At 47.5% G+C, this 22,687-nt stretch overlaps 1 protein-coding gene across 3 annotated transcripts in view; it reads right to left on the bottom strand.

Moving 5' to 3' along the window:
• The window catches only part of radil (Ras association and DIL domains), a 37,014-nt gene extending 19,511 nt beyond the window's left edge, over positions 1-17,503 (bottom strand). The window contains exons 1-9 of one of the 3 annotated variants that reach the window (XM_088303308.1): positions 17,115-17,503; positions 10,938-11,029; positions 10,761-10,868; positions 6,055-6,547; positions 4,873-4,968; positions 3,606-3,721; positions 3,364-3,534; positions 2,034-2,357; positions 1,606-1,927 (exon numbers count right to left, since the gene is read on the bottom strand). In XM_088303308.1, the coding sequence (XP_088159434.1) occupies positions 1,606-1,927; positions 2,034-2,357; positions 3,364-3,534; positions 3,606-3,721; positions 4,873-4,968; positions 6,055-6,547; positions 10,761-10,844 (1,606 nt within the window). In that variant the 5' untranslated portion in view covers positions 10,845-10,868; positions 10,938-11,029; positions 17,115-17,503. The remainder of the gene's footprint in view (positions 1-1,605; positions 1,928-2,033; positions 2,358-3,363; positions 3,535-3,605; positions 3,722-4,872; positions 4,969-6,054; positions 6,548-10,760; positions 10,869-10,937; positions 11,030-17,114) is intronic. The other 2 variants (XM_088303309.1, XM_088303310.1) reach the window with 2 other exon arrangements.
• Between the last annotated feature and the right edge of the window lie 5,184 nt (positions 17,504-22,687).

The raw sequence follows: 22,687 nt of genomic DNA, 5'->3' as shown, positions 1-22,687 counted from the left end.
ACATATCAAACGGATTAACCTCTCTGTGGCTGATTTATATGAGAATGAGTAACTGTGGAAATGAGCAGAGGTACATCGATTATGCTGTTAAAACGCGGCACACTGCTTCTTTGATCATGTTGAAGATGTGCGGCACAAAACCACCAGTCGGGATCTTTACAGAGACTGTGGTGTGACTGAGTAGACAAGCATATTTATTTGGAGGATTTATTATTATTATTTGTTTTGATGGTGGGCGACTTAACTACAATGCGCCGTTTTATTCTTTGGAACATGACAGCTGCGTGCTACGCATGCATCAATGTTACGTTCCAATGTGGCCACACTCGGCTGTGGACTCAGCCTCCTCGCTGGAACTTTTTGAACACTGACGCTCCCAAAGCGGCCCCGCGATGCGCATCGTTCAAGCAGACCACCCCCAGGGTTCATCGATGAGGAGTTTATCCAAAAACCAACGCAGACTCGCACCGCGACGCTGACAGCTTCATGAATTGGCTCCAAGTAGTGTCGGACGTGAACGTGCATGAGCGGCAACAACCAGGCATCCCCGGCACCAAGTAAGAAGCTAATTTTATTGTGCTAACGCCATCTGATTAGCGACAAAAAGTTAATTGCTTCCCTGAGCAGTGCTGTTAATTTTAACACAGACGAAAAACGTACTGTCGTTACCCATGGGCGGTGGGAGTTGTAAGCATCCATGCCTGGCTGCCCCCTCACACCTATCAAAATATTAGCGTATTACCTGTAAAGGTTTGGGTGCTTTTGTCAGCTACAGCCTGAGTAAGAGGAGAATCGATCAACACGGTATTTTTTATTTTGTAGAGGTTATCACATGAGCTCACGTTTGATGTCTATAAATCCAAACTATTGTGCAGAACGCTTTTATACTTTCACAGATTGAAGTGGACAAGATTAGTAATGTGCATTTGCATTTTGGTGGCGATCGGTCGCCGTTTTAGACAACAGAACTGACATTTCGAGCAATAATTGCCTCCCTGCTGTGACAAAGAAGCTGTAACCGGAAAAAAAGCTCCAAAGGGGGCATGCCAAGTTGCCATAAATCTTATCACAAAAATTTGGGGGATTCTATTTATTTATTTATTTTTTAATATTTAGGCTCCATGAAAACTCAAAATTGTCTTTGATGTTCAATATGTTCATAGAAGACGCTCTTGTCTTTGGTATTTACATAAACAAGTACATTGGGTTAAAAGAAGATTAGCATTGCCCTTTTCATTGATGGAAAAAAAGGTAATAGTTTCATTGAGAAATCTAAAATGTCTTTAATGTTGATGAAAAAAAATGACAGGTCCATTGTCTAAATTGTTTACACATACAAGTACATTATGTTCATTCATGATTTTAACTGCCCTTTAAAAAATACAAAGTATGTTAGTTTTTCTGAACACTCCAAATCATCTTTGATATTTTGTAAAAAATGTTTGATAAGTTAATTGAAGACCACATTTTCTTTGATGTTTGAAAAAAAAATGTATTTTAGGGTTGAAGACTCTGGTCTTTGAAGTTTAGGAAAACAAAGTTTTGCCAAAGACTAAAACTTTTCTCAACGTCGTTTCTGGAAGACGTGTCTGTCAGTTGCAGTACCTCCAGGTTCAATGAGTGACATGATGCGGTTGAGCAGCTGGTCTTCGTGAGCCTGCTCAAACTCCAACTGCAGCTTCCTCTTTTGTCCTCTTCCTCCATCCAACCCGGCCACTGTCCCGCCACCACGAGGTTTAAGAGGGTGTGGCCTGAAGCTGCGTCGCCCCGTTGCCGTCACGCCCGTCACGGTGATTGGCTTGTCTTTAAACGCCGATCCGCACACCTTGCACGTGCCACCATCCTCCGGAACGCCGTCGTATAGCTGGCCCAGGCTGCGCAGCCGTGCCAGGGTCTGGGCAGGCAGAGGCTTGGCACCCGTGGGGTCCTTGTACCAAGAAGTTAGATGACGCAAAAAAGCACAACAAACATTCACTTGGACATTCCCAAAACTAATGTAAGAAAAACAACCCAAATTATTTTTTGAAGCTTGCCTTGTACAGGAAGATATAGTGTGCGCCGAAGGAGAGCAAGTCGCCGTGGCGCAGCGTGGTAGAGCGCTCGCAGCGGGAGAAATTGACCAGCACGGTGGCGTCGAGGACGGGCTCCACCGCCACACAGGATGAGCGCAGTTGCGGCTGCAGGGCGTCCAGCTCCGGCTCGTCCACTTTGCCGTGGCGGCGTGTGGCGGGCACGCGGCGCAGCCGGCAGTGAAGCGGCAGGACGTCAGGGGAGAATAGGCAGATGTTGGGGCGAGCCGAAGGCGTCTCCTGGCCTACCGTGTGCTGCTCACGGTTCAACAGGTACACCAGACAGTCCTGGAATGCGCACAAAGAAAAATGGGAGTATCTTGGCTGGAGACAAACACACATGACACTACAAACTACTTTCACTCCAAAATTGTCTTTGTTGTAAATTACAGTCCAGACTCTTTGATTTTTACAAAAACATGTTAAAATAATTTGACTGCACTGATTTTCAAGTTTATACAAAGTATTCTAGAACAAATTAGGTTAATTGAGATCCTTAATTGTCTTTGAAGTTTACTGAAAAACATGTTAGACTAAATTGTCTTTGATTTTTACAATAACACATGTTCTTTTCTAGACCATCGTCAAACACACATTAGACGATGTTACAAAATGACGATATCATCTCAGATGTTAACAAAAACCAGTAAAAACTAAAACTCATTTACGTTTACAAAAACATGTTGGACTAAATTGTCCAAGATGTTTCCATTATATTTTATTAAAATTGTATATATCCTATGCAAGAATATTACATGAGCCACATTTTAAATTGTGAAATTTACAAAATCCTGTATACCCAGACTCAAAATTTTCTTTGATATTTCCAACAAGAGACCCAAATTTGTCTTTGATGTTACAAAAAATGCATGTTAAAATGTTTTTTACTTGGTTATTTGACCGTTTACATTGTCTTTGCTGTAAACCAATACACATAATAGAAATTGTTTGTGATGTTGATTCCTCTGATATTTATAATAACATGCAAGTGACACTCTACACTGCGTTTGGTAAACAAACCCATGCATGTTGAAATCCCAATTGTTTTTGATGTGAATAAAAATGGTAGATTGGTTAGCACGTCCACTTCACAGCTGCTTTGTGTGTGGCGTTTACTTCCCCGCACCTGCGGGAGTTTCTCCAGGTACTCCGGTTTCCTCCCACAGTCCAAAGACTCACAACTGTCTTTGATATTTATGAGATTTAAAAAGAAAAAGTCTCATAATTGCCTTTGATTTTTCAATAAAGCCTATGATCAATGTTAGACTACCTGCTTTGGTTTGTCCTTTCTCACCTGTTTGTTGTACCCCTGAAGCAACAGGAGGTGTGGCGACTGGTAGAGGGAGTGGCGGACGCCACCCTGCCCGGCATCCTCCTTGCGCCGCCCGATGGACGGCGCCTCTCGGCCCCGGTAGGGCCCCGGAAGGGTGGAGTAGTAGCGCTTGGGCTCGTCGTCCACTGTCAACTATACATGCACACACGCAGGAGAGACGTCAGGATGATTGACAGCTGAGAAGTAGCCCATAAAAGTCCAACCTGGTTTAGGCTGGTCTCGCTGAGGCTGCGACAGAGGGACGAGTTGCTGGAGCGAGGCAAGGTCAAAGCCCCCTTGGCCCGGTTCCTCTGCAGCTTGCGGGCTTGAGCGTTGATGTCTAATCAAAGAGCAAGATGAGAAACAATTTAAGAAAAAAAAAAAAACAGATGTGACTTTTATTCACTTTTATTCATGCTCTCAGCTTTCATGAAAACCATGTTCCTGCAAAAAAAGCTAACGTGGCTAACTTTAATCATTTTGACTGAGAAGCGACAAAAAATAAAACCACGACATGCGGAAAAGTATCCTTTTAATGCAATCTGTTATCATCAGAAACAACATGAAGCTGTTGTTTGCATTGTTTTTAGCGTTAGCATTCCGAGTACACAGAGTACACCAAAACCTTGGGCAGAGATCAAGCAAAGAAACAAAAAAATGTGAAAAAACAAAATGTGAAAAAACGAAATGTGCAAGAACTAAAGGTGAATCAACAACAAACCACAACAAAGTGCCAATATAAATCGGCAAAAACAGAAAAAGAACCCGGGAGACAATAAGAAAATATGAAAGTACGACATGTAAAGCAACGTGGAAAAATAGCATGTAGAACAACGAAACAAAGAGAAGCAAAACAGCTTTTTTGTTAACGTTTTCACCAATCCCAGTCCACAGAGATCAATTTGTTTTGCTGTTGAAAAAAACGTGAGAATTTTATAAGCAGATAAGTGGAGAACAATGCTTTGTTGTTCACCTTGTTTTAAGAATTAGCATTTTTGTCATACAATGTAAAAGAAAAACATGCAATGGCTGTTCGTAATATGGTGACATAAAATGGCGATGCGAGAACGGGTGGTATGTGTCAAAGTGAATGAAAAACAAGTGCATAGCATTGTTATTTATAGCATAGCATTTTTTAGTATTAGCATTCCAAGTCCCTCGACTGCGATAATACTTTCCTTTTATTGTCATAAACTGTGAAACACAACAAAGAAATGACACGTGTGACAACACGTGACACAACATAGTGAAAAAGTAACCATCTTAATTTGTTTTGACAGTTGGCAACAGTTTGAAAGCTAGCCACCGACACTCACAGCACTTCGCAGTCTTTTTTTCCCTTTTCATACCACTCATGCATTGACCAATGAGGTAATGAATGAGAAGGCAACAGGAAAAAGACATACAGTTGATGTGAAAGGGAAAGGGGGCGGGGCATGTTGGTCTCCATGGCGATGACTGACAGCCGGCCTACCTGAGGCCAGTCCCCACCTTTAGAGCCGGACTGAGCTGCCCAAGCCGACCGCAGAGGGGAACTCCTGTGTATGCGACCCATTAGAGCCACCAGGAACTGGGGGGCTTTGGGCCCTACAGCGGGGTGGCAAGGGTTCAGAGGCTGAGAAAACACACACCCCCTCCACCGCAAACATCACAACAGTACACACAAGCAAGCATGCACTTATGTGTGTGTTGTTAGTAGTGTGACAAAACAGTAAATACGATCAAACGTAGGAACCGTGAAAATGGCCAAAACTGAGCCTAAAATAGCCGCTTTAAGCCAAATTGGCACACGTCCTGTGTTTTGGTGGGCATGGCTTCTTGAGACTTTTTTGTGTCTCATGCGAGACATGAGTTGCACATTTCATGTCCCGAACGTAAAGTGGCTTTAGGGGCTGAATTTTCAACAACAAACCTAGGATCCCTTGACGTTCGAAGTCGCAGACTCCCTGTGTCTTTTTAGACAGGGGTTCTTCAGACTTTTTGGGCAGTTTACTCATGATGGACTACCAAATTTCATGTCCCTAAGTTCAACTGGCTTCGTTTTTGCCACCCACTTCAAAAGAGGACATTTTCAAATCAAACAAAATACCCCTGAGAAAGGGCTGAATTAGCAGACTTTCTCTGTTTTTTCAGGTATTGTTCAATGAGACTTTTTTGTGGGTCTTTAAATTGTCTCTCATTTGAAGTAGCTTTGTAGACTGAATCTTCAACAACAACAACAAAAAGCACCATGGAAAGAATTATCAAATCTAATGTTAGGACCCCTAAACATGGCCAAAATGGGAAACTTCCTCTGTCTTTTCAGCCATTTTTTTTCTTTGTTTTTTTTTTTTTTTGCTGATTTACTCATAATAGACCTGGATACCAAATTCCATGTCCCTAAATGAAATTAGTTATAGGAGCTGAATTAGTTTTTTAAACTGCAAGGGGCATTATCAAATCAAACCTAGGACCCTTGGAAATGGCCAAAATGGCAGACCAAATAATATGCCTACCAAATACCGTAATGCTGAGTTACACTGCCTTCAGCAGGTATTTAACTCAAGAGGACACTGATGAGCCAAGATGGACACTTGAAACCAAAATGGAAGACATCCTGTGTGTTTTGGGGCTTGGCTATTGAGACTTTTTTTAAGGGTGCGCACGCGTTGATGTGAGGGTGTGTGGGCTGACCAGCCGTTATGGTGTCCTTCTCTTTGGCGTTGAGTTCATCCACTTCAGCTCTCCTGCGCAGCTCAAAGCGTCGCGCGTGCCCTTCTCGAGGCTTCCACAGCTCCTGCAGCAGCAGCGGCTTCTCGTTGTTGCCGAGCGCCCGCAAGCACTCGGTCCGCCACACGCCGCTGACACCCTCCAGGCGCCCAATCACGTCGCACAGCACATACGAGTGGGCGGCATCCTTTTTGAGCGAGTAGCGCTCCAATGCCTCCTTGACCAGCTCCTGAGCGCTGGAACGGGGCGTGGCCAGGACACTCTTGTAGTTGGCGCCGGCACAGATCTCGTCGCCGAAGATCTTCAGGACGCCCGGCGCCGAGCTTTGTGTCGAGAGCTCAGCCGGGTCGTCCTCCGGTCGCTCCGGGGACTCGTTCGCTGAGCGCCGGTCGCCGCGGGTGTTTGTTCCCACTTCGGCCGGGACACGGTCGCGGTAGCTCAGCGTGCGGTACAGGACCTGGCGAGCACAATTTAAACGCTTAGTTCAGAATCTTGAAGTGTTCTTCCAGTATGCAGGTACATTTGGTGCAAGACTAAGTTGTACTTGTACACAGGAATTGTATGAAATTTTTATTTGAAGCAAAAATAACTTGAAGGTGGATGAAATAATTTTGCACCAAAAAAAGTATTTGTCAAAAAAGCCGTTGAATTCATAACATTTATTAGAAATTAGAAATTAGAAATCCCTTTATTGTCATTGTACTCAAGTGTGCAATGAGATTAGAGGGCTCCCCTCTCCAGTGCAATACAACAATAATACAGACAAATATATAAATTAGATAAATAAATAAGCCAATAAGAGTAAGCAAACACTAATAAAAAGTAATAAGGAGCACTGGGAGGGAGAGCTGTTAGCCGCTGCGTCTATAGGTGAAACATAAAATTCTCCTTGGTTGACTTGTAGTTGTGTTAATTAATTTTGTGGTTGAAGCAAAATGTAATGTGTACTTGTGGGAAAATGCTGATTTGTACCTGTATAAATGTCAACTTGAAGTGGCAGAAGTCGCCACTCGGAGTCACAGGTGTTTTTGCTGTTGCTGTACGGACACGTAACTTTTGCACCATCCATCCATCCGGTATCTGAACCGCTTCTCCTCACGAGGGTCGCGGAGGGTGCTGGTGCCTGTCCCAGCTATCTTCGGGCAGTAGGCGGAGTACACCAGGAACTCGCATAGCTCATATAGACGAACAACCGTCCACGCTCCCAGACACACGTAGGGGCAATTTAGAGAGTCCACTCAACCTGCAATGCATGTTTTTGGAATGTGGAAGGAAACCAGAATACCCGTAGAAAATCCACACAGGCACGGGGAGAACATGGAAACTCCACACAGGAAGGCCGGAGTCAGAATCGAACCCTGCAGCTCTGCACTTTGAGGCCATCGTACTAACCAGTCGGCCAGGTTAGTTCAGGACATGTCCGATGTCAAGTCTTTGTTGCATTCTTCCAGGATCTGTACGCTTCCATAACAGTATTTTAGATCAATTGATATCATAATGCCCCTCCATGAGACATCACCTTACCGTGGTGGAGGGGTTTGCGTGTCCCAATGATCCTAGGAGCTCAATTGTCTGGGACGCCCATGGCAAACAAGTCCTAGGTGAGGGTGCAGACCAAGCATGTCTCAAAGACCCCAATGATTAGAAATATAAATGGATCCAGCTTTCCCTTGTCCAGACGCGGGTCACCGGGGTCCCCCTCTGGAGCCAGCCCTGGAGGTGTTGTTCATTGGCGAGCGCCTGGTGGCTGGGCCTGCACCCATGGGGCCCAGCCGGGCTCAGCCCGAAAAGACCCCCTTCCCATGGGATCACCACCTGTTGGAGGGGCCAAAGTCGACAAGAAGCAGAGACCTTAGCGCTCCGATGCCGGGCGACAGAAACTAGCTCTTGGGACATGGAATGTCATCTCTCTGGCAAGGAAGGAGCCCGAGCTGGTTGTGCGAGGCAGAGAAGTCACGACTAGATACAGTTGGGCTGACCTCCACACACAGCTTGGGCTCCTATACCAGTCCTCTTGAGGCGCCGAGGAGGGTATGCGGGAGAGTGCTCCGCCAGGGGACTCCCTCGTTCTGCTGGGGGACTTCAATCCTTACGTCGACCATGAGAGTGAGACTTGGAAGGACGTGATTGGGAGGAATGGCCCCCGATCTGAACCAGAGTGAGATTCTGTTATTGGACTTCTGTGCTCATTATGGATTGTCCATAACAAAAACCATATTCAAACATATTGGTGTCCATATGTGCTCTTGGTGCAGGTCAATGATCGACTTAGTAGTCGTATCATCGGATTTGAGGCCACATGTTTTGGACGCTCGGGTGAAGACAGGGGTGGAGCTTTCAACTAATCACCACCTGGTGATGTGTTGGCTCTGATGGTGGGGTCAGGTACTGCCCCGGAAGACCCAAACATATTGTGAGGGTTTTTGGGAATGTCTGGGCAGAATCCCCTGTCAGAAAGAGTTACAACTCCCACCTCCGGCAGAACTTTGCCCACGGTGGTGTTCCAAAACGCTCTGGATATTGTGGGGAAGTCATGGTTGATGCGCATCTAAAATATTGCATGAACATCAGGGACAGTGCCTCTAGGAGTCCCCCGCTTTAAGAAGGTGTTTTCCAATTGCAGAGGAATCACACTCCTCAGCCTCCCTGGTTCGGTCTTCTGGAGATGAGGGTCCGTCGGGAGGTTGAATCTCAGATTCAGGAGGAGGAGTGTGGTTTTTGTCCCGGCCGTCAGTTCGACACTCTCAACAGGGTCCTTGAGGGTGCATGGGAGTTTGCCCCACCAGTCTACATGTGTTTTGTGGATTTAAAGAAGGCGTTTGACCGTGTCCCTCTGGGAGTACTTTGGGGCGTTTTTTGGGAGTATGGGTTACCAAGCCCACTTTACCCCAGATGTCAGAGTTTGGTCTGCATTGCCGGCAGTAAGTCGGATTCTTGTCATCGATTCCGTTTATAACGTTTATGGACAAAATTTCTAGCGCAGCCAAGGCAATGAGGGGGTCCGGTTTGGTGGCCTCAGTATTGCATCTCTGCTTTTTGCAGATGTGGTACCGTTGGCTCCTTCAAGCCGCAATCTCCAACTCTCACTGGAGCGGTTCGCAGCAGGGTGTCAAGCTGTTGGGATGAAGATCAGCACCTCCAAATATGAGACCATGGTTTTTATTCGGAAGAGGGTGGTGTGCCCTCTCCTGGTCGGGGAAGAAATCCTGCCCCAAGTGGAGGAGTGGGATCGACAGGCGGATTTGTGCAGCGTCTGCAGTGATGCAGACTCTACATTGGTCTGTTGTGGTGAAGAAGGAGCTGAGCCAAAAGGTGAAGCTTTCAATTTACCGGTCAATTTACGTTCCTACCCTCACCTATGGTCATGAGCTGTGGGTCGTGACCCAAAGAACAAGATCTCGGATACTAGCGGCCGAAATGAGTGTCCTGCGCAGAGTGTCGCGGCTCTCCATAAGAGATAGGGTGAGAAGCTCGGTCATCCTGGAGCAACTAATAGTCGAGCCGCTGCTCCTCCACGTTGAGAGGGGCCAGATGAGGCGGCTCAGGCATCTGATTATGATGTCTCCTGGTCACCACCCTGGTGAGGTGTTCCGGGCATGTCCCACAGGCAGGAGCACCCGAGGATGACTCAGGACACGCTGGAGAGACTATGTCTCCCGGTTGGCCTGGGGATCCCTCCGGAAGAGGTGGAAGACGTGGCTGGGGAGAGGGAAGTTTATCCTCCCTGACCCCGGATAAACGGCAAATAATGGATGGATGGACGGATGGATGGAACTTAGTCCAAATCTAATCTGAAAATGTAAGCTGCAAACACAATTTGGAATCTTCACCGAGCACACGTTTCATAAACATCAAAGTCGATTACCGTATTTTCCGGACAATAAGACACACTTGTATGTAAGCCGCAGCAACTCTTATTGGGGGGAAAAAAAAATAAATGATAGAAAAGCCGTTCCAGGCTATAAGACGCAGTTTTCTATGTCGAAAAAAATTTGTTGTTTACTGCATGTACAGAACGATTTTGTACTGTGAATACACATAAAGGTACATAAACAGATTCTTAAAACATGTGCCTTTTAACATTTGTATTAGCGGCATGGTTCAAATTCTAGGAAAAATGTCGTGGCTTATAGTCCGGAAAATAAGATTGTTTTTCTCGACGCTCACGTAACGTACGCCCTACTGCATTTAGTAATAGGGGCAGGAAAGCTGTTTTTCCGCTTTCTCGATCAATGCTTTTGAAAGACCTTCATGTGCTTAGTAAAATCTTTTGGCTTTTTTCAAAGTATCTTTGCATTATTTTTAGCAGTAGCACTAGTGAGGACAATGTCCAACCAGGTATTTTCAGATATTTATCCAGCTCATTCGGGAACTTGATGTGCTCAATTAAAATTACATTTTTTTAGCAATGGAGCAGGGAAGGCAGTACACAGCCAAGTAATTCCACTCAAATAATTTAGCATGTGGTTTATATTTCACAGAGCACATTAATCCCACAGCAAAATGAATGAATCGTAATAATATTAGGGTTGTTTCAAAATTTTGATTGAGCCTTTTCATAATTTTCTATTTTTATTGCACATCAGGATTCTGAGACATTATGTATATCACAATGTGTGTGCATGTGCGTGTGTGTGGGGGTGTGTGTGCGCGCACGTATGCATGCATACCTGCGTGAAGGTCCTGCTCTGGCGCTTCAGTCGGCTCTTGGAGGGCAGGGACATGCTTGCCCCAGAGGAAGAACCGTAAAACATTTTTTCGCTGTCGGATTTGTCAGACTGTTGGTGACACACATACATTAGTGACACACATTCCGTATGTTTGCAGGTGTGTGTGCATGTTTGTACCTTGTTATGAGTTTAGATGTAGGTAATGAATCTCAGGAGGCTTTTTTCATGACATTTCATTCCCGAGTCAATGTTTCTCTTTGGCCGTAGAGCTGGAACACGTGAAAAATTATTATTATTTATTTTATTTTTTTTGCAGTCCAACAGTCAAATGTGCCATTTTTACAGTGCCCCAGACTGGCCAAGGACTAGGAGTAGCCACAAAATACAAATTTGAGACAACAAAATCCTAAATTGTAGCCACAATATACTAAATATTGAGCAAGAAAAAAATTTAACATACACACAAAATACTGCAATAATTTGGCTTCAATATTATTCCCATGAACAACTTTGACTGTTCGAGCATCTGGGCAAGATAAAGAAAATTACAAAACTAAGATTAACAAAATAAATAAAACTTAAAATTGAAAAAAAAATGAAAATTCTTTGCAAAAAAACAAAAACTAATAGAAACTACATCTTCCATCCATCCATTTTCTGTCCCGCTTCTCCTCACTAGGGTCACGGGAGGGGCTGGAGCCTATCCCAGCTATCTTCGGGCAGCAGGTGGGGGACACCCGGAACTGGTTGTCAGCCAATCGCAGTTCACAAAGAGACGAACAACCATCTGCTCTCACACTTATACCTAGGGGCAATTTAGAGTGTTCAATCAAACCTGCAATGCATGTTTTTGGAATGTGGGAGGAAACCGGAGTACCCGTAGGAAACCCACGCAGGTACGGGGAGAACATGCAAACTCCACACAGGATGGCCGGAGCCGGGATTGAACCCACGACCAATGCTGGCTCTCACTGTGAGGCCATCGTGCTAACCAGTCGGGCCACCGTGCCGCTTAAAAACTACATCTTATGTTTATAAAACTAACTAAAAGTAAATATAGCAAAAATATCCTTTGTTAAAGAACAACCACTAATATTAAAAACAAACTAAAACAAAGAATTCTCGAAAAATAAAAACTAACAAAGTTGCTTTAAATACTCATTAAACTTAACCAAATTATAAAAAAATAAAATAAAATGTCTAAACAAAATATAAACTGACTATGGTAAAAAACCTAAAACTATCTTAACCATGGTGCACACATTATAACAAGTTAGTGTTTTGAACACAAATTATACCAATTGTGTGACCATAATGTAGTATTTTGTTCCAACAATCTACTAGTGGTATGTTTATCAGTCCCATGAACAACGAGGACGTGTGGGTGAGCAATTGGACTGCACTTTTGCTAGAAACTGCAAAACGCCTCTACCACTAACCTAAATGTTCAAAAGAGGGCATGCTCCATTTGCGAACCCAAATGTCCCGGAATGACATTAATATCATTTGTGGCCACAAAGTAGTCTTTTTGATTGTTTAAAATAATTTCCCTTAACAACTTGCACATTTTCAGCAAATGGAGGGCACCTTTGCTAGAAACAGCAATAAAGGTAGCACACCCTTTGCTTATCTAACTGTCCAGCAATGACCCAAATATGAATCATTTTCATTCTCTACACACATTTTGTCAAATAATTGTTTGTGTGCAAGACATTGTGGCCACAAATTAGCACGTTTTGTGCACGTTATTTATATATTGCGGCTGTGTTTTAATTTCTTCATGTCATGTCTGGGGCTCTCTACACGAATGTATTACACGGTGTAAACACCATCTTGTGGGTCACCAAGGCAAAATGGTGGCTATGTGTCTGTGTGTGTCTGTTTGTGTGTGTGCATATGTGTGTGTGGGGGGGGGGGGGGGTGCGCGTATGTGTGTGTGGGAGGGAGGGGTTTGCCGTCCCCGGGTTTGAGTTAACTGTGGCCAAGTAGCCAGATTAGTGTGGATTAGCAGGCATTTAAAATAGTCACGTTATCCAGGCAGCAGGAGCGCTTGCATAGTCAGCGCCAACAACACCTATGACTACAAACCCCCAGACCCATACAAAACTAACCGCCACCCCCCAAGGCCCTTTTGAGAGCACTCAGACGCGTTCATAGACTCTGCGCTGATATCAATAGCAGGCATGTAAATGCTGAATTCTCATCATTCACACTATAAAAGTGTTTTGATGCGCAACAGGGTCAATGAGAATTCTCATTTTGACACATAGCTACCTTGTGTGGATGTCTGACTCCCAAATTTCACTCAACAAAGGATTTTGGTGGGCAAAAATGTCAATTCTTTCAGCATTCACACAGTTGGAAGTGTTTTGCCTTACCGTGGGTACCCAAATCTCACAGCATTCACTCAGTAAAGGTTGGGGCAATGCAAATTTTTAACTCAGAATTCACAGTATTTCATGCAGTCATATAAATATTCCCCAATATCAGCATTTGGACATTGTAGCAGTTATGTGAATGATTGACTGTCAGCCTTCATTCAGTGTTTTGAAGCGTAGCAAGTCATGCGAAAGCCCATTTCACAATTTTCACTCGGTACGTTTTAATTAAAAACAAAGTCAATTCTTTCAGAATTTCCGCATTTGGAGATTTACATTGAGTCTTTTAGCATTCACTCAACGGTGACAGTGAAAGCTTGACTCTCAAAATTCACCTGACAAAGTGTTTTAACACACTATTCAGTCGGTGCGAATTCTTAACTGCCAGCATTCAAAGGTCACGATTGTAACACACAATGGTGCACCCATCACTCAAATGTTTTTTAACAGCAGTCAAATGCATCCTTAACTCTCAGCATTTGTAGTATTAAGAATTTGGATGTGCAACGTCAGTGTGAATCCTTGACTCTAAGGATTTATGTTCTCGACATTCTTGATATTCACAGTTGTTGAAAAAAATTCATGCACAACAGTATTTGTGTACGGTAACATCTTAATAATGTCTCAGAAGCAGTTTTGTAAATGCTCGACTCTCAGCATTCACACTATGTTTTTTATGCGCGTCAACGTCAGTGTGAATGATTGACACAGCATTCACACGGTCATGGTATTATATGCATAGAAGCATTGTCTCACCATTCATTCAAGGTTTGACAAATACATCTTGATTCTAAGAATATCATCAATTTGTATCGTAATTTGCTGCTTTCAATGTCTTTGTTATTCACTGTAAAAAATGGGAAGTGCTATTTACTTGAAAAAAATCTAGAAGTTTTTCCACTCAGACGTCCATCCATCCATTATCTGTACCGCTTGTCCTCACTAGGGTCGCGGGGGGTGCTGGAGCCTATCCCAGCTATCTTCAGGCAGTACGCGGGGGACACCTTGAACTGGTTGCCAGTCAACAGCAGGGCACACAAAGACGAACAACCATCCGCGCTCACACTCAGACCTCGGGACAATTTAAAGTGTTCAATCAACCTACTATGCATTTTGGGAATGTGGGAGGAAACCGGAGTACCCAGAGGAAACCCACGCAGGCACGGGGAGAACATGCAAACTCCACACAGGAAGGCCGGACTGCACTGTGAGGCAATCATGGTAACTAGTCACCCACCGCACCGCTTCACTACCTTCTAAGTCAATTTTACAAGAAGAGTTTTGGAGTAAATTTCACTAGCTTATTTAATTAAAAAAACACTGCCTCTCAAGGGAAGTTTGCTTTTACTTTTTTATATAGCTCATTGCATCCACAAGGATACTCCATGTGATTGAGGACTGAAATGACAACCTCCAGATTTGGAGACGGTTGCTCCACACCTGAGCTATGGGTCTGCTGTAATGTGGGAGTGTATTGCTGGTATCTCCGAAAGGAGGCCAAAAACGGCGCTTTGGTAGGATGTCGAGTTTTGCACCTGACACCATTAATATAGTAGCGACTGCAGCAGTGGAATGGCTCAGGTGTAGCGTGGCTGTCTCCCAACCTTGCGGTTATGGTTTCGATCCTCTCCCACATTTGTACTCCTTGCTGTATCGAATGTGTATCCAAAAGCATAAAGTGGGTTCAACCTTAGAGTGACTATTTAAATTTGATGAATTTGTAAAATGTACTCCAAAACTCTTCTTGTAAAATTTCCATTTTACATTTAATTTCTAAGTGAAAAAACTTTCCTAGGATTTTACAAGTAAATATCACTCCACTAAAGGATTTTGGTGCACAGCGATGTCAATTCGTTCAGTAGACTCACAGTTGAAGTAAAATTAATGTGCTTCTTTTTTTTTTTTGTTGTTGTTTTTTTTTTAGCATTTTTTCAGTAAAAGTTGTGGAAATGTGACAGCGCGACTTTCAGTGTTCACACTGAAAAGGGTTTTGATGCACAACTGTGTCAGGCCAGCGTAAATGCTCCACTGTTAGAATTTGCAGTTATGCTGTTTCAGACATCGTAACATGAGTGTGAAATGTGAATAATTATAATGTCTCAGCATACAACGGATATTTTAAAACATAGTAACTAACAGTAGAGTGACTGCTCAACTCTCAGCATTAACGCTGGTACGTAGCGGGCGTGGTCTACTCAACCACATGATCTTTCCTAGCCAGTAATTGTTTAATGTATTCGAACATTAATTTAAAAAAAAAAAAGCCTTTTCAATGCTTGTCTCACAGAAATCAATTTTTGAAGAAAAAATGTTTGTCACTGTGAGCTCTCAGCAGTCAAATCTTTCTGAAATGCACTGGTGGAATATTTGTCTCAGCATTTCTGTTACATGTTTTCGGCATTGTGTTTCTTTATTTGCTTAAATAATGGACAAATGTCAATGCCAATTCTGTGCATTACTATAATGCGCATTTTTGACCGAGAGTTAAGAATTCATTTAACCACTTCAAAAGCTGTGTGAATTTCATTCATTCAATTTTTTACATGCATGAATACTACGAGTCAACTATTAGCAGCACTATTAATGTATTTATTGAAGGCAGGATGACAAAAAGATTAAGGTCAAGGCATTTGGTGTTCCAGAATTCTGAGGTATTTCTCATTACTGTGGGAATATGATATAACAGCATTCAATTAATACAGGTCAACTGTCTGTCAGCATTCACACTGCATGTCATTTCATTCACAGACCAATACAATTACATTTTATTTATACAGCACATTTCACAACAGCTGGAGCTCTAGCATTGTCTTTGCATTCTTGACACCTTGGTGTGGTTGTATCATGGATGGAGCCATCCATGCATTTTCCGATCTGCTTCTCCTCACAAGGGTTGCAGGGGGGGTGCTGGAGCCTATGCCAGCCCTCTCCGGGCCGTGGGCAGGGTACACCTTGAACTTGTTGCCAGCCAATCGCAGGGCACACAAAGACAAATGACCATCTGCCCTCACACTCATACCTAGGGGCAATTTAGAGTCTCCAATCAACCAACCATGCGTGTTTTTGGAATACAGGAGGAAATACAAACTCCACACAGGAATGGCGGAGGTGGAATCAATCCCATGAGCTCTGCACTGTGAGGCCTTCGCGGTAACCAGTTGGCTATTGTTCCGCCACGCAAGGAGTTGTTATAATTTAATGAGTTTTAGGTTTTCACAAATTCCCGCAAGAATTTGTGTGAATGCTGAGAGTGACATATTACGAGGTGTGAATGCACATTAGTAGCACTTTAGGACTAAAGCTCAGCTGTCTCAGCATTCATTCAAAATTTTGACATAGCAGCAGTCATGCGAACACTTGACTCTCAGCATTCACACCATAAAGGGTTTGGACGTACAACAGCATTTGGGGATGATTCCACTGTCTCAGCATGAATTTAATCAACGTTTCGACAGCAGCAGTTTACTTGAATGCATAATTCTCAGCATTCATGCTATAAAAGGTGCGTAGCTAAATTATTTTAATGCGCCTCTACCACAGCCTGAGGAACATATTCAGTATAATATTGTGAGTCCAGCATTCACTCAATAATGGGTGCAGCATTGCGAATGCTCGACTCAATGCATTCAACACAGTAAAGGGTTTCAACATTAGTGTGACAACTCCACTGTCTCAGCATGAATTCATTCGACGTTTTAAAACATAGCAGCAGTCATACAAATGCTCGCCTCTCAACATTTACAATATTTAAAGGCTTCACCCACACAGTATGTTGACCGAATGGTCGCTAGTGGCAACCGGCGGAGGGACACACCGCGGAGGACAATCCTCCAAAAATTAATCCACCGACGAGGTGTCTCGCTCGGCGGCGGCGGCGACGTAGCATAACGGTGGTCTTCCCACCAGCAGGTGTGTCGGATCAAGCACGCAGCCAGCCTCCATCGTGAATCGGGAGCGAAAAATACTTGTTACGCACCTTACAAGTGGGACTTTTTACAGCAGGTGGATAAAATAGATCCAAAAAGTTGCCGTGGTGGTCCTCTGCCGGCGGGTGTCTGCAATGCGCGGCTCCGTGATGCTGGAGGCTCCTCCGGGGCTCTCATTCCTACCTCGCGCTTTCTCTTAAAATGACGGAGGCAGGGGTAACGAACGTCTGTTTTTTCCCACTGAACCGCTCCGATAACTCGGATACCGAGCAGTCGCGGTGGGCCCCCGGCTTGGTGCGTACATCTGCGCCGCCTGGCCGGCAATGCCCACTGGCTCCCGGCAACCGCATTCCACCGTCCGCGGCGGTTGGAGAGTCGAGTGTTGACGGAAATGGCCGACTGGTGACGGAAATGGCCGAGTGCATCCCGACACGCAGCTCGAGGCCAAGCCCGAGTGCCTATAGAGACAGCAGCCTCTGGTGGATAACAGCGTTCATGCACGGACGCGTTACAGCGCAAGCAGACTTGGTCCACACAGTATGAATTATTTAAAATGTTTTCAGGAAGGTTTACTATTAAAATTGTACCATCTTAATATTAACTGCTTTATGAATGTCACTTAATGAAAAGGAATATGTGACTTAAATACTAAATTTGAATGTATTATCTTATTTTGATAATTTTTCAATTAATTTGTGTTGCACATGTATGTCGCCTGTGTTGTTTCTTTACATGTTACTAGGCTGGTATTTTCCCATAATATCTGTTATGTCCTCTTTTGTACATTAATGCTTTTGAATAACATTTATTATATTATTTTTGGCTCATATGTTTTGTATTAATAGTAAAATGAAAAAAAAACGTTATTAATGAATGTTTCACATGTTTTTTCTCTTGGGATAGTAATTAGTGCAATTTAAAAAAAAATAAAAAATAAATTACGATATATCATATTGCTGTCACTTTGCGTGGAGTGAAGTGAGGCACAGAGAGACTGCACAAGCTTACACCAAGGCTTTCAACATGTTATGTTCTTCTTCGAATTACGTTGTCTGCAGATGTTGTGCACATTCTATGCATAGTCCCGTTTCAACTTGCTGAGTCATCAATTACTATGAGCGCCTCTGGCAGTGGGAATAAAACACACTCCTAATGAGCCCAACGCTGACAAAAGTGTCGAGTCGTAAGAGTAGGTGAGAAAGCTTGTTTTGGTTTTATTACAAGAGCGATAGAAAAAATAAAAGCCTCACGATGGCCTGGCATGGCACAAAAGCAACACAGACACAAGAAATTACCGTAACTAAGTCAGCAGCTTTATAAAAAACAAAACAAAAAACGAGAAAAAAACCACAAGGAGTTCTGGGGACAAATGAAAGACAGACAAGAAATAAGTGCAGTTGGATGAGTACGTGAAAGAAAGACAAGGAGTTCTGGAGCTCCCGAAAGACACACGGGGAATCGTGATTGTCGGGATCCGCCGTACGGCGAAGAAGAGGAGGTGATGCAATCGCCGCACGGCGAGAAGGAGGTGGACCCAAAATGCGAGGAGGCAGGGGTAAGGGTAACTTAAAGGGATTTTAATTAGTGACAACCGAAGGGCAAACCAGGGTACATGGACAAACCAAGGGGCAGTGTGTGAAATCAAAAACAACTTAAACGTGACTAGACTTGTGCGAGGGCGATAACAAAAACTGGGAGCAAGACGGAGAGACGTGAACGAGGGCGGAAGCAATGATAAGTACATGAACAAGAACAAAGCGAGTCGAGGTAGTCCGTAATCGAACGGCAACAGGGAGCAAAGCGGGGTAGCACGGAACAATGACCCGACACTGTGTTGTCGGCGTGGGAAGCTTAAGTAGTCCAGGAATTAGGCGGCAGATGGAGATCAGGTGTGTGATTACTAACGGGGAACAGGTGCGTGGCTGGTGAGGAAAGAGTGCTGAGGGGAAACGCCCCACTCAGCTGACAAAACAAAAACAAAGTGCACATGGCAAGGAGGTGACGAAAACAATAACAAAACCGCATGCATACGAAAACAATAACAAAACCCCTGTCATGCCCGACGCGGATCATGAAAGTACCCCCCCCCCCTCAAGGGACGGATTCCAGACGTCCCACAAAAACACATCAACAAAACGAACCCCATGTCCATTAACGAGGGTGGGCGGAAGGGGTCGGGAGGTGGGACCACCACCCCGATACGAGACCGGTCTGGCGGATTTCCGGGAGGCCAGACCAGCAAGTCCCTTCGTGGCTCTTCGGGCGGCCGTCCTGGTGGCCAGCCCAGCGAGTCCAGTTGTGCCCCTTCAGGCGTACCTCCGGGAGGCCAAGATCGCCACATAGAATGCGCCGCCGAGGCTGAGATGAGAAGCGGCGGCGGGTCGAGGGGCGCAGCCGAGGCAGGGGCTTGGAGCGGCGGCGGACCGGGCGCAGCCGAGACAGGAACTTGGAGCAGTGGCGAGGCGGGTGCAGCCGAGGCAGGAACTTGGAGTGGCGATGAGTCGTCGAGCGTTGCCGACACAGGAACGTGGAGCGGCGGCTGGTCGTCGAGCGTCGCCGAGACAGGGACGTGGAGCGGCAGCTGGTCGTCGAACCCCGCAGAGACAGGAACGTGGAGCGGCGGCTGGTTGTCGAAAGTCGCCGAGACAGGAAAGCGGTGCGGCGGCTGGTTGTCGAAAGTCGCCGAGACAGGAAAGCGGAGCGGCGGCTGGTCGTCGAACCCCGCCGAGACAGGAACGTGGAGCGGTGGCTGGTCGTCGAACCCCGCCGAGACAGGAACGTGGAGCGGTGGCTGGTCGTCGAGCCCTGCCCACACAGGAACGTGGAGCGGCGGCTGGTCGTTGAACCCCGCCAAGACAGGAACGTGGAGCGGCGGCTGGTCGTCGAGCCCCGCCGAGACAGGAACTTGGAGTGGCGACGGTTCGTCGAGCGCTGCTGGGGCCAAGACGAGCAGTGGCGACGGGTCGTCGGATGCCGCCGAGGCAAGAGCGGGGCACCGGAACCGGGAGCAGCGGCGCTTCGTCGGACGCCGCTGAGGCAGAGGCGGCAGGCGGCGGCTGGTCATAATCCGCCGCCGAGGCAGGAACCTGAAGCGGTAGCGCATCGTCGGACGTCGCCGAGACAGAGGCAAGAAGTGACGGTGATTCATCGGCCACCGCCGGGGCAGGGACAAGAGGTGGCGACGGTTCATCAGACGCCGCCGAGGCAGAGACGAAGGACGGCGGCGCGCCGTCGAAGACCGCCGAGACAGAGGCGGGAAACGGTGGCGGTTCGTCGGACGCCGTCGCGCACGTGACTTGGGGCCGCGGGGAATTGTCCACCACCGTCGAGGCAGGAACTTGAGACGGGTGCAGGACGAGCACCGTCGGATCGAGGACCTGAGGCGGCTGTGGGACGTGCTCTGCCAGAACAAGGACTTGGAGCGGACGCAAATCGTGCTCCGCCTGAACGAGAACTTGGGACGGACGCAGGACGTGCTCCGCCTGAACGAGGACTTGGGACGGACGCAGGACGTGCTCCGCCTGAACGAGGACTTGGGACGGACGCAGGACGTGCTCCGCCTGAACGAGGACTTGGGACGGACGCAGGACGTGATCCGCCTGAACGAGGACTTGGGACGGACGCAGGACGTGCTCCGCCTGAACGAGGACTTGGGACGGACGCAGGACGTGCTCCGCCTGAACGAGGACTTGGGACGGACGCAGGACGTGCTCCGCCTGAACGAGGACTTGGGACGGACGCAGGACGTGCTCCGCCTGAACGAGGACTTGGAACGGACGCAGGACGTGCTCCGCCTGAACGAAGACTGGGGACGGACGCCGGACGTGCTCCGCTTGAACGTGAACTTGGGGCGGACGCAGGATTTGCTCCGTCTGAACGAGAACTTGGGACGGACGCGGGATGTGCTCCGCCTGAACTTGCACTTGGGACGGACGCACAACGTGCTCCGCTGGATCGGGGACTTGGGACGCTGGTGAGGCGCCGGAAAGGGGCTCGGCCGCTGTCAGGGAACCGGAACGGGGCTCGGCGGCTGGCGGGGAGCCGGGTCGGGGCTCGGCAGCTGGCGGGGAGCCGGGACGGGGCTCGGCAGCTGGCGGGGAGCCGGGACGGGGCTCGGCAGCTGGCGGGGAGCCGGGACCGGGCTCGGCAGCTGGCGGGGAGCCGGGACCGGGCTCGGCAGCTGGCGGGGAGCCGGGACCGGGATCGGCAGCTGGCGGGGAGCCGGGACCGGGCTCAGCAGCTGGCGGGGAGCCGGGACCAGGCTCAGCAGCTGGCGGGGAGCCGGGACCGGGCTCAGCAGCTGGCGGGGAGCCAGGACCGGGCTCAGCAGCTGGCGGGGAGCCGGAGGGGGGCTCTGGAGGCTGCGGCTGACGAGGGGCCGGCACTGGAGGCTGCAGCTGACGAGGGGCCGGCACTGGAGGCTGCAGCTGACGAGGGGCCGGCACTGGAGGCTGCAGCTGACGAGGGACCGGCACTGAAGGCTGCAGCTGACGAGGGGCCGGCACTGGAGGCTGCTGCTGACGAGGGGCCGGCACCGGAGGCTGCTGCTGACGAGGGGCCGGCACTGGGGGCTGCACCTGATGAGGGACCGGCTCTGGAGGCTGCAGCTGACGAGGGACCGGCACCGGAGGCTGCAGCTGACGAGGCGATATGGTCTGTGCAGCTGACGTGGAGGCGACGTGGACTGCTGCAGCTGACGTGGAGGCGACGTGGGATGCTGCCGCTGGCATGGAGGCGACATGGGTTGCTGCAGCTGACGTGGAGGCGACGTGGATTGCTGCCGCTGACGTGGAGGCTGCGTGGGTTGCTGCCGCTGACGTGGAGGCGACAGGGCTCCGGGCGCAGCAGCTGAGACGGGAGACCTGTCCCCCTTCAGCCTGCTTTCGGTCGGCCAGCTGGGCCTGCAGCGAGGAAACCTGTCTCTCGCTCTCCTCCAGCTTGGCCTCCAGCTCCGCGACCTGAGCTTCCAGCTCCTTGACCCTTTCCCGGGCTGATTGCTCGGAGCTGGCCTTCTCCTCTATCGAGGCCACCTGCTCCGCTTTCTGGGCCACTTGCGCTTCCAGCTCAGCAAAGCGGGTGTGGAGTTCCGAAATCTGGTCACTGAATGTGACGGGGTTGCGCAGGAAGTCCAGGAGGTATGCGATATTTGTGGGATCGTCCTCATACTCCGCGTCGATGATCCGATGGGGAGGAATGACGGGTAGACCGTCGATGAAGTCATCTGGAGGTGAGGGAAATGCAACTGACGTGGCGCTGGGCTGATCGGCATGTTGCTGAGAGCGGTTGTCCGTGCGGCGGCGTTCGTGACACCGCCGTGAGCCTCTCGTTGGGTCCTTTTTTGGTCGGGTCATTCTTTCGGGATCCGCCGTACGGCGAAGAAGAGGAGGTGATGCAATCGCCGCACGGCGAGAAGGAGGTGGACCCAAAATGCGAGGAGGCAGGGGTAAGGGTAACTTAAAGGGATTTTAATTAGTGACAACCGAAGGGCAAACCAGGGTACATGGACAAACCAAGGGGCAGTGTGCGAAATCAAAAACAACTCAAACGTGACTAGACTTGTGCGAGGGCGATAACAAAAACTGGGAGCAAGACCGAGGGACGTGAACGAGGGCGGAAGCAATGA

The sequence above is a fragment of the Idiotropiscis lumnitzeri genome, chromosome 8, assembly GCF_059441095.1.
Source record: "Idiotropiscis lumnitzeri isolate Australia: NSW breed Sydney's pygmy pipehorse chromosome 8, RoL_Ilum_1.0, whole genome shotgun sequence".
Lineage (NCBI taxonomy): Eukaryota > Metazoa > Chordata > Actinopteri > Syngnathiformes > Syngnathidae > Idiotropiscis > Idiotropiscis lumnitzeri.
Note: the sequence above shows the minus strand (reverse complement) of the source record. Positions and strands in the feature narration are given on the sequence as shown.